The sequence below is a fragment of the Vulpes lagopus genome, chromosome 7 (genome assembly GCF_018345385.1).
Source record: "Vulpes lagopus strain Blue_001 chromosome 7, ASM1834538v1, whole genome shotgun sequence".
Classification (NCBI taxonomy): Eukaryota; Metazoa; Chordata; class Mammalia; order Carnivora; family Canidae; genus Vulpes; species Vulpes lagopus.
The window spans coordinates 57092357-57107152 of record NC_054830.1 but is presented as its reverse complement, the minus strand read 5'-3'; the positions used below and the strand labels follow the sequence as shown (position 1 = coordinate 57107152).

Below are 14796 nucleotides of genomic sequence, written 5' to 3'. Positions count from 1 at the left end.
GGCCTTCATGGTGTGGGTGGGCAGGGCCGCCCCGACCCCCGGGCTGGATCCCACAGCCCACTGAGGCCCCCCGGGTGCTCCACAGGATCGTCTGTGAGATCGGGGATGCCAGCACGGTGCGGGCTCACGACGCCCTGGTGGAGGTGTGTGTGCGAGACTGCTCCCCCCACTACCGGGCCTTGTCCCCCAAGCGCTTCACCTTTGTGGTAAGCCTCTCCCTGCCCATCCTCCCAGGTGGCTAAGGGGGTGGCTGTGCAGGGGCTGGATCGGGCTCCAGGTCCTCCGGGGTCCCCTTGCCTAGCAGCACCTCCGTTCTGGTCCCCAGGGCCCAGTTCCAGGTCCCTCCTGCACACTAGGGGCCCTGCCTGTGGGTGGTGAGGGGGAGCTGGGAACATGTGGCTCCGGGCACGCCTGGGGTGCAAGCAGGCCTCTGGCCAGAAGAGTAGGCCTTCCCTGCAGCTCAGGTCCCTTCTTCCCACAGACTCCAACCTTCTATCGGGTGAGCCCTGCACGAGGGCCTCTCTCGGGAGGCACGTGGATTGGCATCGAGGGCAGCCACCTGAACGCGGGCAGTGATGTGGCTGTGTCTGTTGGCGGCAGGCCTTGCTCCTTCTCCTGGTAGGGGGTGCATGTGGGGTGTGGGGGCCAGGCAAGGCCCACCTTCACCGCCTGGCGGTTGGTTCGGGCTGCATACCCCTCCGGTTGCCCAGGAAACAAGGGGGTGTGGAGAGCCTGGCTGGGGTGATTGCTATGGAAACCAGAGGCGGAGAGTGTTACCATGGAGACGGGCTACCTCCTGGAGTGGGAAGGGCAGGGCAGGCGGGGCCTGGGCTGAGGGGTGGCGGCCTGACTGCTCTGTTTTGGGGGCGAGGGGGATCCCCTGGGAGCACAAGAAGTATTTTAAAAATTTTCTTAAGAGAGAGAAAAGAAATCTTGACAAAAGCCCTGAGGCTTGAAGTGGATAATTTTAGATTAGGGATGATAATGGAACGGTCCTTTAAATATTTTCCTGCAGTAATTATCCGCTATCAGACTAATTATTGGTGTTTGCAGCCTTGCTGCAGGAGCAGGCCTGGCGGCTGTGGGGCCTCCCGGCTGAGCTGAGGGGACAGGGTCCCAGGTGCAGCAGTGTCTGGCTGGCTGCTTAGTGGGTGTGACCGAGTGCCCCCTCTGCCGTGGCCAGTCCATTCCACCTCCTCGTGGCCGGGGTTGGCTCCATTTTCGGATCAGGAGACTGAATGGAGGGTGGGGGGCCGAGGACATGCACCTCACTCACCTTAGGGAGAGTGCTGAGCTGGGCCTCCTGGGAGTCCTGTACCTAGCCCCTCGGGAGGGCTGATGGAAGGTGGCTGTCCCACTCATCGGCTTCCTGGAGCAGGTTCCATTGTGGCTCCATTTTACAGGTGGGCAGGTGAGGCCTGGGCAGGTCCATTCGCCTGCCCAAACACCTGTCTGTGACAGAGCCTAGATGCTTAGTGCCCCCCTCCTGGTGGGTGAACCTCACTGGTCTGCGCCCCCCTCCCCCTCCCCCCCCCACAGGAGGAATTCCAGAGAGATCCGGTGTCTGACACCCCCTGGGCAGAGCCCTGGCAGCGCTCCCATTGTCATCAACATCAACCGTGCTCAGCTCACCAACCCGGAGGTGAAGTACAACTATACGGAAGACCCCACCATCCTCAAGATTGATCCTGAGTGGAGCATCAACAGGTGGGCCCCCCACTCCCTACTGCGTAGCCCGGCCTGAGCCCCAACAATCCCATCTGTCCTGTGGCACCTGCTCTGAGGGAGCTCCTTCACCCACCTCCTTTCTGCTTCTTGGGACTGGGCAGGGGGTGGCCAAACCCGCTCTGTCTCTGGGGGTGGGGGCAGTGAGTGAAGACCGAGACCACTACTGTGCCCTGGACGCAGCAACCTGGTTTTCGCGTCAGTCACGGAAACAGATCACCCCATAAACCCCATAAACCACAGGTGCTGTGCTCTGCACGGTAAGGTGCTGTGTTTGCTTGGAGATGTGGTCGGTGCCATAGGTTGGCGTGGGGACATTAACCTGTGAGCCGTCCTAGGGGGCGCTGACTGGCGAGTGTCTGCTGGGCCCCGGCTGAGCTCCCCACCACGGCCCCCTTCCCCATCTTCTAGCGGAGGGACTCTGCTGACGGTCACGGGCACCAACTTGGCCACCATCCGTGAACCTCGTATCCGGGCCAAGTACGGAGGCGTTGAGAGGGAGAACGTGAGTCCTTGCGGAACCCTAGCGGCTCATGCTGCCTCGGGGGGCATGGACCCCAGGGAGGGAGGCCGCCCCGTCTGGCTGGGGGGGACCCCACGTGCAGGTAAGGCTGCAGCCCCTGGACCCTGCTGGGGCCCGATTCCATGTGGGGAGTGGCTGACCCAGCGTGCGTGCCTGCGTCCTCAGAGCTGCCTGGTGTACAATGACACCACCATGGTGTGCCGCGCCCCATCAGTGGACAACCCGAGCCGCAGCCCGCCAGAGCTGGGGGAGCGGCCAGACGAGCTGGGCTTCGTCATGGATGACGTGCGGGCCCTGCTGGTGCTCAATGCCTCCTCTTTCGTCTATTACCCTGACCCTGTGCTGGAGCCGCTCAGCCCCACCGGCCTCCTGGAACTGAAGCCCAGCTCCCCGCTCATCCTCAAGGTGGGCCCCTGTGTGCTGAGTGGGGGTGCAGGGTGGGGGCTTATGGGGCAGAAGGGCTCTCTGGCTCACCCCCACCCCCACAGGGCCGGAACCTCCTGCCGCCCGCGCCTGGCAATTCACGGCTCAACTACACGGTGCTCATCGGCTCCACACCCTGCGCCCTCACTGTGTCAGAGACGCAGCTGCTCTGCGAGTCACCCAACCTCACAGGGCAGCACAAGGTCACGGTGCGTCCACGGCCCTCGCATCCACGCTCTTGCCCGAGCTCTGCTCTCCTGGACCCCACCTGCCTTTGACCCACTGCCCCTGCCCCTCCCAGGGTGACCTCAACTCTGTGGCGGAGGCCCAGTCTTTCCTCTGGCTCAGAAGGAGCCCAGCCCTGGTGCCCGCTGGTGGGCCCGACACTGGCCCTGAATCCCTGCATCCCCACCCTCTGACCTCTCCGGGCTGGGGCAGGTGCTGTGGGGTGCTCCCAGGGCCTGGTACCAGGGGCCTCCAGTGTTCTGAGTGGGCAAGGGGCCTCCTGAGTGGCCTGCACCCCCACCCACAGGTCCGGGCTGGCGGCTTTGAATTCTCACCAGGGATGCTGCAGGTGTACTCAGACAGCCTACTGACACTCCCTGCCATCGTTGGCATTGGCGGAGGTGGAGGCCTCCTGCTGCTGGTCATCGTAGCTGTGCTCATCGCCTATAAGCGCAAGTCTCGGGATGCCGACCGCACCCTCAAGCGGCTGCAGCTGCAGATGGACAACCTGGAGTCCCGCGTGGCCCTGGAGTGCAAGGAAGGTGTGTCCTCAGAGCTGCAGGCGCTTGGTGGCAGGGGCAGGGCATAGGGGACAGGGCTCGCTGTGACTGCCACCACGTGCCAGCCAGGTCCCGTTGTCCTCGTTGACTCCGCTCAGTGTTCCATGTTCATGACTGTGGCACGCATAGACTCCGGTGGGCAGGTGGGCAGATGAGGGCCCTGGGGCGAGCACAGCCTCCATGGGTGCTACTTGAGACACAGACTCGAGCTGCAGAGCTTGTGTTTGTGACTCTGCTTGACTGCAGGACTCGGACAGGCACGCAACCTCCTTGTGTCTCAGATTCCTCACCCGTAGGTTGGGCACAGTGGATTCCATCCACAGGGCTGGGCATGGCACCCGGGGGTTGGGGGGGCACCTTTCCTTAGGTCCTAGGTACATACAGACCTCAGCTGGTACTGGGCTGTGGGCCTTGAGGGGCTGTCTCAGGAGTGCTGCCACGTTCCAGCCTCCTAAACGGGGCACGTGTCCTTTGTGACTGTACTATGTGAACGGTGGAGGTCAGCTCAGAGGGCTTTCAGTAGGGAGGTGTTGTGTGGGGTTTGGTGCAAGAAAGGTCTGGCGTGCAGCTGGCTTCCAGCACAGCCGGGCCAGACCCTCTGCTGCGTCTTCAGGGGTCCCTCCCTGTGGTGACAGGGCCAGCACAGTGGGCAAGCTCAGCCAATGCCACTCCCGCCCACGTGCCTCCCTTCCCTGGGGCCTGCTTCCCCAGGAGCCCCAAGTTGAGAGTGGGCAGATCCTGGGGGGCAGGAGGGGGTACCCTAGAGAACAGGACGGGTTCTGGCAGAGGGGCTGCAGATTTCGGAAAAATGTGAGCTGTGGGCCCCTGCGTCCGCGGGAAGGGCCAGTGGTGGGCCCCAAGCTGGAACAGGTGTCCAGCGTGTCCCAAGGCCAGGCTTGTCCCCCACAGAGCACATGCTGCCATTCCTGCCCGTGTGCCAAGGGCACTGCTGCAGGGTGGATGCGTGGGGATTGAGTGCTGGCAGCAGAGGTGGGCACACAGGTTGGGGCCTCCAGGGAGCCCTGCTGGCCTAGGATGCGGCCCTGGGCTGCACAGTGGCTGTCTGAGGGGGTGGGCTCTGGGCACAGACCATAGCCCTGGTCTGTGATGCTACCCTCAGACCTGGCTGGCCTCTCTGGCTGGGTGGCTGGACCCTGGGCCAGCCTGGGATGGCCCCCACTTTCTCGTGGCTCCCGGCTTGCCGCCTCATTGGAGGACCTGGAGCTGTTACAGAGGTGGAGAGAGCCTCGCTAATGGTAATTGCCGGGTGAAGGACTTGTCTTAGGTGCCGGGGCAACCTCAGACCTTTTGCAGGTGCTGGCCACAGCTCTGGGAGGCTGGTGGAGGAATGTTCCTATTTGGGGCATAACGAAAGGGAGGTGGGTAGTAGGTGGGGCATGAGGCCCTGGGGGTGACTGCAGCAGGTCTGGCAGTGGGCTCTTAGTAACTCCACTGGGGCTAGAGGGTCTCGTTCGGTCAGGACCCTCACCTGTCTGAGAACCGAAAGGTGTGCATCCCTCTCAGTCCTACCACCCCCCCCCACCCCCACCCCCCATCTCATGGGACACAAGCAGGTGTGTGAGGCTTGAGTGGGAGGCAGGTGGCCTGGATGGGCACTTCTCTGGGCGGGGAGAACCTCAGGTTGAGGACAACTGTGTGCTGAGGCTGGTACCAGGAGGCCTTCAGCTGCCAGTGCAGTGTGGATGCAGAGGCTGCTGGGTGCTCCAGGGGTGGCTAGGCAGCGATAACCAGACACCTGGCAGCGGTGCCCCAGAGATGAAGGTCCCTGCTCTTAATGAAACCTGCCAGCCATCCCCTGGAGCCCGCGTAGACTACCTCTGGCTCCTGATCAGATAGTGCTTCCCTCGGGCTGCCGCAGGGCGGACACCTCACAGCTCTGGAATGTTCTGATGAGGCCTGTCCCTGCCCTGCCTTGCCTGCTTTTGTTTCTGAAAGAAGCAGAGCTGCCCCGAGCAGGGTGGGCGGTGCAGAGGGCCCACTGGTCTGAGCTCTGCATGTGACGGCTGTCAGCGTACAGGGCTCAGGGGCTTGGGGAGAGCCTACTGCCCTGTACCTGGCCATGTCCCTTCTCTTCCCAGCAGCTGAGGCAAGGGAGCTGGGGCGGGTGGTGTGCACCCCAGGGTGGGGGAGGGAGCTGGCTCCTGTAGTTTCCTTGCCCCCAGGTGCCAGTGTTAGGTGCAGGGAGTCCCTCTCAGCGTGGGCTTAGGCACAGCACCTTGTCTGCTGTCGTCTTGATGAATCTTGTGACACGTCAGAGACAGAGGTTTTATACACGTGTTAGGACTGGGAAAACTGCGGGGTTTCCTTAAGGAAAACCTACGTTACCTATCCAGTGAGTGGCAGAGCCAGAGTGGGAGCCTGGCTGTGATGGCAGGGGGTTGGGGGAGATTGGGAGGGTGGGTGGGAGGGCACTTGCCTTGACACCTCCTCTGGCTGCAGCCTTTGCGGAGCTGCAGACAGACATCCATGAGCTGACCAATGACCTGGATGGTGCCGGCATCCCGTTTCTCGACTACCGGACGTATGCAATGCGAGTGCTCTTCCCTGGGATCGAGGACCATCCAGTGCTCAAGGAGATGGAGGTGGGCTGTCGGCAGGGGCTCACTGGTACCTTGGCCCGCTCCTGGGGCTCCTGGGTACGGGTGGGCAGCCTGGGGCCCCGAGAGATGGTCCAGACCTGTTGGGAGGGGCTCTGGGAGGCAAGGCCCTCAGTTCCCGGTGGGCTTCGGCAGTGGCAGGGGATGAGCCTGGTGGGGGCCTGGGGTCGGGGCCGGGCTTCATCCCAGCCAGCCACCTTGGCTAGGGCCTGGGCTCCCTAGGGCCTGCCTCTGTTTTATCAAGGCCTCAAATGCATTGTGTACCACCTGTGTGTGTTTTCTGGCCCATCTCCTGGCTGGTTCTAGATGCTGAGCTCCAGTGGGTGAGGGACTACTGCTCCGCCTGCTGGGAGGTGTGGGTGCCCAGTAGGGGTTTTCATGGCAGTGCGGGGTGTGTGGCTGAGGCAGCACAGTGGCCCTCAGAGAGCTGGGTTTCGGATTTGTGTAGGTGTTGACAGTACTCAGGCCCTTGGTGTGAGCTCACCGAGGGTAAGATGGCTGGCCAAGTCCTCTAGGAGCCCCCAGGGACAGGCCAGGAGCCCAGTTCCCCGCTAGGAACAGGCAGGGGCTGAGTTGGCTCGGGCATGCCGTTTGTCTGAGGACGTCCCATCTCTGCGCATTCTGGATGTGGGGAGCCCACTCCCTGTTGCAGCTCATCAGGATGGCCCGTCTTGAGCTGCAGTGGAATGGGGCCTTCCTGTCACTGGCTCAGGCTCAGGCTCAGGCTCAGGGCTGCCTTGGGCTGCTCATGAGCTCCTCCTCCTGCGTGGCTGCCCATTAAGGGCCCACATGCTCCATCAGGCCCTTTTCCTGGTGTGGCTGTCCTCTGTGTTGGCACGACTGTTCTCTTAGTTGCGACTGTGTGTTCTACTTGGGTCTTGTCACCTGCCTGCCTGGGGTGGGAGCAGTGTCACTGGCAGTCTCTGGTGTAGCCTGGTGGGGAATTGCCTGTTTTGACAAGCCTTGGTGTGGAGGAGAGAGAGAATCGGAGCCCGGGACCAGCCATGCCTGCATACCGCCCCCTTCCCCACTTCCCTGTCATGGGGTTCTGAACAAGCCTCTTTCTCTTCTGGACTTCACTGTCCTCTGTGAAGTGGGAAAGGTGGTTTCTGTCCTGCGTGTCGAGTGAGACCATGGCCAGGCTTTGCTGGCACCCAGCAGATGGGCCATTGATTTCGGCTTTCTCCTAGACACTAGAGTGAGGCTGCAGGCAGTAGCGGTCCCGAGGTCCGGCTGCAGAGGGTGGCCCTAGTTACACTCCTTCTGCTGACACTGGTAGGCCCTGATCCCTGCCCATGGCAGGCTTCTCAAGTCGCTGCCAGGCCACGTGCCTTCTGCTGAGGACAGTTGAGGCCCAGGGACCCGGTAAGGCAACATGTCAGCCGCCTTCAAGGCCTACTCTCTGGCCCTGCCCTCAGCCCCTCAGCCAGAGGGCTTTCCTCTCCTGCCTCTCATGGGGAGCCTCCGGGTCTGAGCGAGCCTGTGGCCTGTCCCTCCCCCAGGTGCAGGCCAACGTGGAGAAGTCACTGACACTGTTTGGGCAGCTGCTCACCAAGAAGCACTTCCTGCTGACCTTCATCCGCACACTCGAGGCCCAGCGCAGCTTCTCTATGCGAGACCGTGGGAACGTGGCCTCGCTCATCATGACGGCCCTGCAGGGTGAGATGGAGTACGCCACGGGGGTGCTCAAGCAGCTGCTATCCGACCTCATCGAGAAGAACCTAGAGAGCAAGAACCACCCCAAGCTGCTGCTGCGGCGGTGAGCCTGGGCGTCCTGCCTGCAGACCATGGGGCCCTAGCTGGCACGTTAGGCACAAGAACCCCACCCTGGGGCATTGGTGACCCCTCTGGGGCCAAGGGCTGGGTTCTCCACGGCAGCCCCCAGCAGCCGGACACCTGGGTGCCTTACGGAGCCTGACCTTCAGCGAGCCAGGTGGGGGGTAGGGTGGGCACAGTGGGCTGGTGTGGCGGCAGAGTTAAGCTCTCCCCATCCCTGTTGTACCCCCAGGACTGAGTCAGTGGCGGAGAAGATGCTGACCAACTGGTTCACCTTCCTTTTGTATAAGTTCCTAAAGGTAGGAGGCTGCAGAGGAGGAGGGAATGTCTGAGGTGGGGGTCAGGCAGGTGGATGGGTTCAGGGGAGGTAGGAGAAGAGAGTGGGACAGGCAGCTGGGGGCTCTTCAGCCCAGAGTGGCATGGTTGGGGACCAGGTCTCAGGGGTCTCAGCACAAACTCCCCCAGGATGTGCGTCCATTAGCCTCTTTCCTCCTCCTCCCGGAGGCTGTCCATGCCTCACCCAGCTCCAAGATAAGAGTGGACACCCCAGCACTGCAGTGAGCCATTTGAGGGCCCAAGGCCAGCATCTGGCTGAGCTGGAGTTTGAACCCAGGCCCACATCTCTGTAGCTGAGCCCATGGCCCAGAGCCAAAAAGGGAGGGGACACCTGGGCAGGGGCTTCTGTGTGTCCAGTACCCTGTGCTGGCCAGCCTGGGGAGGCTCCTAGGGGGCTTCTGTTGGCCCCTGTTGTGGGGAGAGGGTGGTTGCCTGGGTCTCCTCCGCAGTTGCCTGGACAGGCCCCCACCCTCAAAAGATGAGTCCTGGAAACCCATGGCCAGCCTCAGGTTCGGTGGAGGCTAGATAGGGGTTTAGGTGGTTTTGTTTGGGATGTAAGTAGTTGGGCTGGCCTCTTGCACATTAGACATGAGATGATTCAGACCCAAATATCTGGCTTCCCTTAAAATCTGAAGACTTAGCAGTTAAGCCCACAGTCCTGAGGGGTGGGAGGTGGTGGGGACCCAGCGTAGCCCAGTGTGCACAGTTCGTGTGTGCTCCCACCTGGCCCCTGGTGTGTGATTGATGCTCTGCAGATGGCCTGGTGGCTGAGAGTAGGGGCTAGCGCAGGTGGCCTGGGGCTGAGTTTTATTGTGCTTGCTGCTTGGCTATGGACCTCAGTTGCCAGGGTCCCGACTGTGTTTGGGATAGTGGTGGACTTTTGGGGGTGCCTAGGGCAGAGTCTTGCCCTGACTGGGTAGAGGCATAGATGTGATACGAGAGCAGGTGAGAAGGGGCAGGGGTCAAGGCATGAGAGGATTTAGCAGAGATATGAAGGAAGGGAAGGAGTTAGCTAGCCCGAGCCAGGAAGGCCCCTGAGGCACCTGCAAGCTCCAGCATTGGGGCAGCAGGGGAGCTGAGCCAGGCTTGCCCAGGGGGGCCAGGCCGGGAGGGGATGGTGGCAGTCTCAGAATCCTGGGCATGGGTGCGTAGCCCGTAAAGTACGTCACCGTTGTGCAGAACTGGTGGCCGGTGATGGAGTTGTTCCATTCTTACAGAAACATGGTCGTGTGCAGACCACATGGGGTACTTAGGTGCTCCTACCAATGCGTTCTGTGAGCCAAGGGTTAGAGAGCCCAGACAGTGGTGTCCAGCCCCGTCTGGTTCCTCCCCGTCTGGCCCTGATTTTGTACACCCAGAGAAAGGGGACTCATTTTGACATCTGGTCTAGAACCTGGGTTGGGTGAGCTGTGCTGTGTAGCATGGGTGGTGCTGAGGCCTCCAGACATGGTCGCTGCTGGCAGCTGGGTGTGCTGCAGCCTGGGGATTGTGCTTTTGGCTCCTGGGGTGGTGACATGGGGGTCATGAGCAGAGGGAGAGGGAGAGGGAGGCCACGTTTACTCAGAGCATTCCTCCTCCTGATTCTTGTTTGCTTGTGAGGGAACATGCTGAGCAGGAGGAAATGGCTCAGGGCCACGTGGGGGAGGTGGCCATGCCCATACCCACCACAAGGAGGGGTGCCTGACACTGGCCTGGGCTGCTTCTGTCCACAAGGAAGACCTGAGGCAGAATTTCTGGTTGTAGGGACAAGCCAGTACAAAGGCCCTGAGGTGGGGCCCCACTTGGTTGTTGGAGGAGTAGGAGATGGCCTTGGTGACTGCAGTGTGGGGAACCAGCAGGCGAGTGGTCAGAGTCTGGGGCCTAGCAAGCTTTTGCTGAGTGCTGGGGTCTACCTCAGGTTGTCTTGGCCACGGGCTCCTGTGTCCCATGGTGCTGGTGGGCTGCTGCTCTGGGTCCCTGTGTCTGCACCCATGATTGCACTGGCTTTGTGCTCTCAAGTGTTGGAAGGACAGGTGATCCTCTGCCTGCAGGGCTGGGTCCTGGCTGGGCGGGCCCAGACACCCGACGATCGCCGTCTGCATGGTGTGGAGCTGCAGAGTCCACCATGCCTCAGGCTATGGGATGGGACCGGGAGCCTGGGCTTCATGTGTGTGCGGTGCTGGCTGCTTGGGTCAGGCTCTGGTGAGCGGGCTGCTGGAGCACAGGTGGGGGGTGGGGCCGGGGGCCGGGGGCCGGGGGTGGGCCCGCTGAGCCTGAACTGGGGAGGCTTCAGGGAGGAGTCTTGGTCTTGTTCAACACAGGCCTGGCTTGGCCACACTGTGTTTTCCTTCATGTGCTCCTGGGTGACCTGGCTGAGGCCACGCTAGGATTTTCACCTTGAGGTTCGTAGGGACAGCCAGTTTGCTGTCTAACTTACTCTCTTGCACAGTCTTCATGGGGCTCTAGAATCTGGGTTCTATTTGCCTCCTAAAAAGACTTTGGAAAAACTGCTCATCTCTCCTTGTGGGAACTGAGCGTACAGATGCCCTGGAAGCACAGGGGCAGAGGGTCGCGGCGGAAGCTCCAGGGTGTCCTGGACACAACCCCACGCCCACCCGCCTACAGGAGTGTGCAGGGGAGCCTCTCTTCATGCTTTACTGCGCCATCAAGCAGCAGATGGAGAAGGGCCCCATTGACGCCATCACGGGCGAGGCCCGCTACTCCCTGAGTGAGGACAAGCTTATCCGGCAGCAAATCGACTACAAGACCCTGGTGAGTGTGGTCCCTGCCCTCCTGGCCGGCCCCATCCTGCCCGTGCTCCCTGGCACAGCGTGCCGAGAGAGGTGGGGTGTGACGCTGTGCCCCTCCTACCTGTAGACCCTAAACTGCGTGAACCCTGAGAATGAGAATGCGCCCGAGGTGCCCGTGAAAGGACTGAACTGTGACACAGTGACGCAGGTCAAGGAGAAGCTGCTGGATGCCGTGTACAAGGGGGTACCCTACTCCCAGCGGCCAAAGGCTGGGGACATGGACCTGGGTGAGCCCAGATGCTTGTTGGCAGCATCGCCACTGCCGCAGGGGCTCAGAGTGGCCTACACGTGCCAAAGGGCCAGTGTCATCAGGGCCAGTGTCTGGGGCCAAAGGCACCGAGCCAGTGTGGGGTATAGGTCCAGGGGGTGCTGGAGGCCACAGGGGGCAGGAGGGAAGGGATGTGGTCTGGGCTGGGCTTTGGAAAGCTTCTCCCAGCCAGGCTGGATGGAAGAAGCAGGAAGTAGAGTTCAGAGGCTGCTGCCCTATTCGAGGGAGAGGCAGGTGGTAGTGTCCATATACCATAGGAGGGGGTAGGCCGTTGGAGCTGGAGCAGGTACCCTCTGGCTCGTGGGCCTGACAGGTAGGGGCACCTGCAGAACTAGAAGGGCCAGGTCAGGAGGGGGAGGTGGAGGGCCCGGGGATCCCATGGTAGCTGTGGCTGGAGAAGCAGGCCTGGGGCACCATGTTGACCTAAAAGCCAAGCTGAGGAGGTGGGCCTAGAGCTCTGGAAGGCCAGGCATCCATGGGAGAGGTAGGCTCCCATGGTGGAGCGGGCGCAACAGGTGGAGGGCTGCCAGAGGGGCCATAGGCAGCAGCAGGGACGTGGGGCTTAATTGCAGGGGTATGTGCCTCCCACTCGGAGCCCAGGGAGGGGGACTGTGAGGAGGGAGAGCCTTGTCTCTCCCTTGTGCTGTTCAGGGCCTCTCACTAAGTGTCCACAAGGAGGCCCTGCCCCCTCAGAGCCTGTCCTTGGGCTCCCAAGGTGAGAGGCCAGGATCTGGGGGAGGGGGCGATGGTGGGTGGCACCTGCCCAGGTGGCTGCCCCTCCAGCGCTCCCCTCCCCCACAGAGTGGCGCCAGGGCCGCATGGCACGCATCATTCTGCAGGATGAGGATGTTACCACCAAGATCGACAACGATTGGAAGAGGCTGAACACACTGGCTCACTACCAGGTGACCTCCAGACGTCCTGACCCTCTGGCCACGGCTCAGGCCTCTCTCCTTAGGGCCCTGGGGCAGTGCGGGAGCCAGTGTTTGGGCCCCGCGCAGCCCTGGAGCTGCACTGGTGGGGAGTGTGAGGCTCAGGGGTGCGGTGACTGGCCTCCAGGGTCAGATGCAGGAAGCAGTGCCATCTGGGTCCTGGATGACAGGGCACACATCTCCTGGTCCTCTGCCCACAGGTGACAGATGGGTCCTCCGTGGCCCTGGTGCCCAAGCAGACGTCCGCCTACAACATCTCCAACTCGTCCACCTTCACCAAGTCCCTCAGCAGATACGGTGAGGGGCTGAATGGGGACAGCAGGGCCCTCGGGCTTGGATGGGGCGCCTCCCGGTGCTCCCTGCTGCAGGCTGGGAGGGGGCTGCTTTGTGGCTTGTGCCTTGGTAATGGCTCTCCCCTTGTGTTACTTTATGGTCCATTTGGCCATCCCCCTGATGTCACTGTCCCCAACAACCTGGGGAGGTGGGGCTGTTGGCTCCAGTTTTCAGATGAAGAAACAGGCCCAGACCAGGATGGGCATGGGTGCTGGGCACGGAGGGCCCCCCACTGATGTGCAGGGTGCCCCCAGAGAGCATGCTGCGCACAGCCAGCAGCCCCGACAGCCTACGCTCACGCACACCCATGATCACGCCCGACCTGGAGAGTGGCACCAAGCTGTGGCACCTGGTGAAGAATCACGACCACCTGGACCAGCGGGAGGGCGACCGAGGCAGCAAGATGGTCTCAGAGATCTATCTGACGCGGCTGCTGGCCACCAAAGTAGGCCCTGGAGTGAGGGAGCGGGTGGCGGGGTGAGGGGATGGCCGGGCCCTGGCCTCTGAAAGCTGAGGGGCAGCAAAGCCCTCATCCTCACCCTTGGTCTGTGGCGTGCAGCTGCCCGGCCCACCAGGAGGGGAGGGGCAGCCTGGGGGCCCCCTAGAGCTCTGTGCCCTTGCCTGCCCACAGGGCACTCTGCAGAAGTTTGTGGACGACCTGTTCGAGACTATCTTCAGCACAGCGCACCGTGGCTCGGCCCTGCCGCTGGCCATCAAGTACATGTTCGACTTCCTGGATGAGCAGGCTGACCAGCACCAGATCCATGATTCAGATGTGCGTCACACCTGGAAGAGCAACTGGTAGGTCCAGGGGCGGGCAATGTGGAGGCTACCCGGGAGCAGCAGCCACGGGCTACCAGCACCAGATCCCGCTGGCCTGCAGGGACGGGTCCTCATAGGTTAGGACAGGGGGACAGAGGCCCCTGGATTCACCACCCCCATGCCGAGGCCAGCTCCTCTTCCGGAGGGCCTTCCCGACTCGTGGTCTCGGGGGCATCTGTTGCTCTCCTGCCCCACGTGTAGGCTCGTGCTCTGCTCCAGCTTGCGGGGCCTGCCTGAGGCCTGGGAGGTGGCTGCGTGTATTCGTGTGTGTATATTTGGGCGGGCGCGGCTGTGTGCAGGTATGAGAACGCGGGCTTGTGTGTGAGCGGCAGGCTCGGGGATGGGCCCGTGCTGGCTGGCTGCAGTGCTGAGGAGAGCAGTGGGAGCGAGCGCCCCTGCAGCCCTTACCCCTTTGCCCCGCAGGGCCAGAGGCCACTGTCCAGCCTGGCTCTTATCTCCCTGAGCCTGTGTGTCCTCAGCACTATTTGCCCTATTCCCAGAGAAGCTTCTGTGCCTTTGGCCTCTGGCATCTTCCTCCCTTGTCCTTGGGAGACCTTAGCTCTCTGGGACCTTGACGTCTACATGCTGGTGCTGCTTCCCAAGCAAGCAGTACAGCCCTGGCCCTTGGGGTCCACCCTGGGCCTCCTGCTGCACCTGTGCTCCTTGAGGGGGGTTCTGTGGGGCACTGGAGAGGAGACAGCACCATATAGGTCTGCATTGTCCAGGGGGATGTTCTGTGATGATGGAATGTTCTAGATCTGTGCTATCCAGGCAGCAGTGGTAGGCAGTGCTGTGTGGCTGAGCGTTTGACATAGGATTAGTGCAACTAAAAATCTAGATTTTTAACTTCATTTGATTCTGTTTAAACTTAGCCACGTATGGCTGGTAGCTAGTGCATAATTGGCTGGTGGCTGTCCTGGAGGTGGCATTTTGGATGAAGAAGTCTGCTCTCTGTGGGGCTGTGTCTCCTGGACCCCTTCCTGGTCTTGCTTCCAGGGCCTGCCTGGGTAGGAGCAGGGGTGAGCCAGCCCAGGTGTGCCCTGCCCCGGGGGCAAGCCTGTCTAGGTGTGAGTTAGCCCAGGAGTGTGCCTGCACGGGTGTGTGCATGCCTGGGGGTAAGCCAGCCCAGGAGCGTGTGATCCCTGATGGCATCAGGCACGCAGGCCTAGGAGGACCGTGGCCATGTGCAGTGGGCACCCAAAGGTGAGGGAATAGTTCTGGGTCTGTACACATCAGCCATGCATGCCTATGTGCAGGGACTGCTCTCCAGGAGGCACTGGGTGGCAGGGATGCACTCGCCGAGAGTGCTGGCTTGCTCTGGGCCTCAGTTTCCCCACATGCATGGAAATCCATGACCACTGTGAAGGTTAGAGCCAAGAGGGCTGCAGGAGCCCTGTGCGGCCCCTTCCCTTACCCTCGAGAAGGGCTGCCGAGGCCCCGTCTGACTGTGCATCGGGACCCACCTG

General features: G+C 61.9%; 1 protein-coding gene across 4 annotated transcripts in view; it reads left to right on the top strand.

Moving 5' to 3' along the window:
• PLXNA1 (plexin A1) overlaps positions 1-14796 on the top strand; it is a 48803-nt gene that overhangs the window by 28523 nt on the left and 5484 nt on the right. For all 4 annotated transcript variants that reach the window (XM_041761476.1, XM_041761473.1, XM_041761475.1 and 1 more), the window contains exons 14-29: positions 86-206; positions 482-618; positions 1540-1707; positions 2137-2230; positions 2414-2653; positions 2737-2880; positions 3204-3438; positions 5917-6059; positions 7577-7833; positions 8083-8149; positions 10791-10937; positions 11043-11202; positions 12045-12148; positions 12376-12472; positions 12763-12953; positions 13140-13309. In XM_041761476.1, coding sequence (XP_041617410.1) covers positions 86-206; positions 482-618; positions 1540-1707; positions 2137-2230; positions 2414-2653; positions 2737-2880; positions 3204-3438; positions 5917-6059; positions 7577-7833; positions 8083-8149; positions 10791-10937; positions 11043-11202; positions 12045-12148; positions 12376-12472; positions 12763-12953; positions 13140-13309 — 2475 coding nt within the window. The remainder of the gene's footprint in view (positions 1-85; positions 207-481; positions 619-1539; positions 1708-2136; positions 2231-2413; positions 2654-2736; positions 2881-3203; positions 3439-5916; positions 6060-7576; positions 7834-8082; positions 8150-10790; positions 10938-11042; positions 11203-12044; positions 12149-12375; positions 12473-12762; positions 12954-13139; positions 13310-14796) is intronic.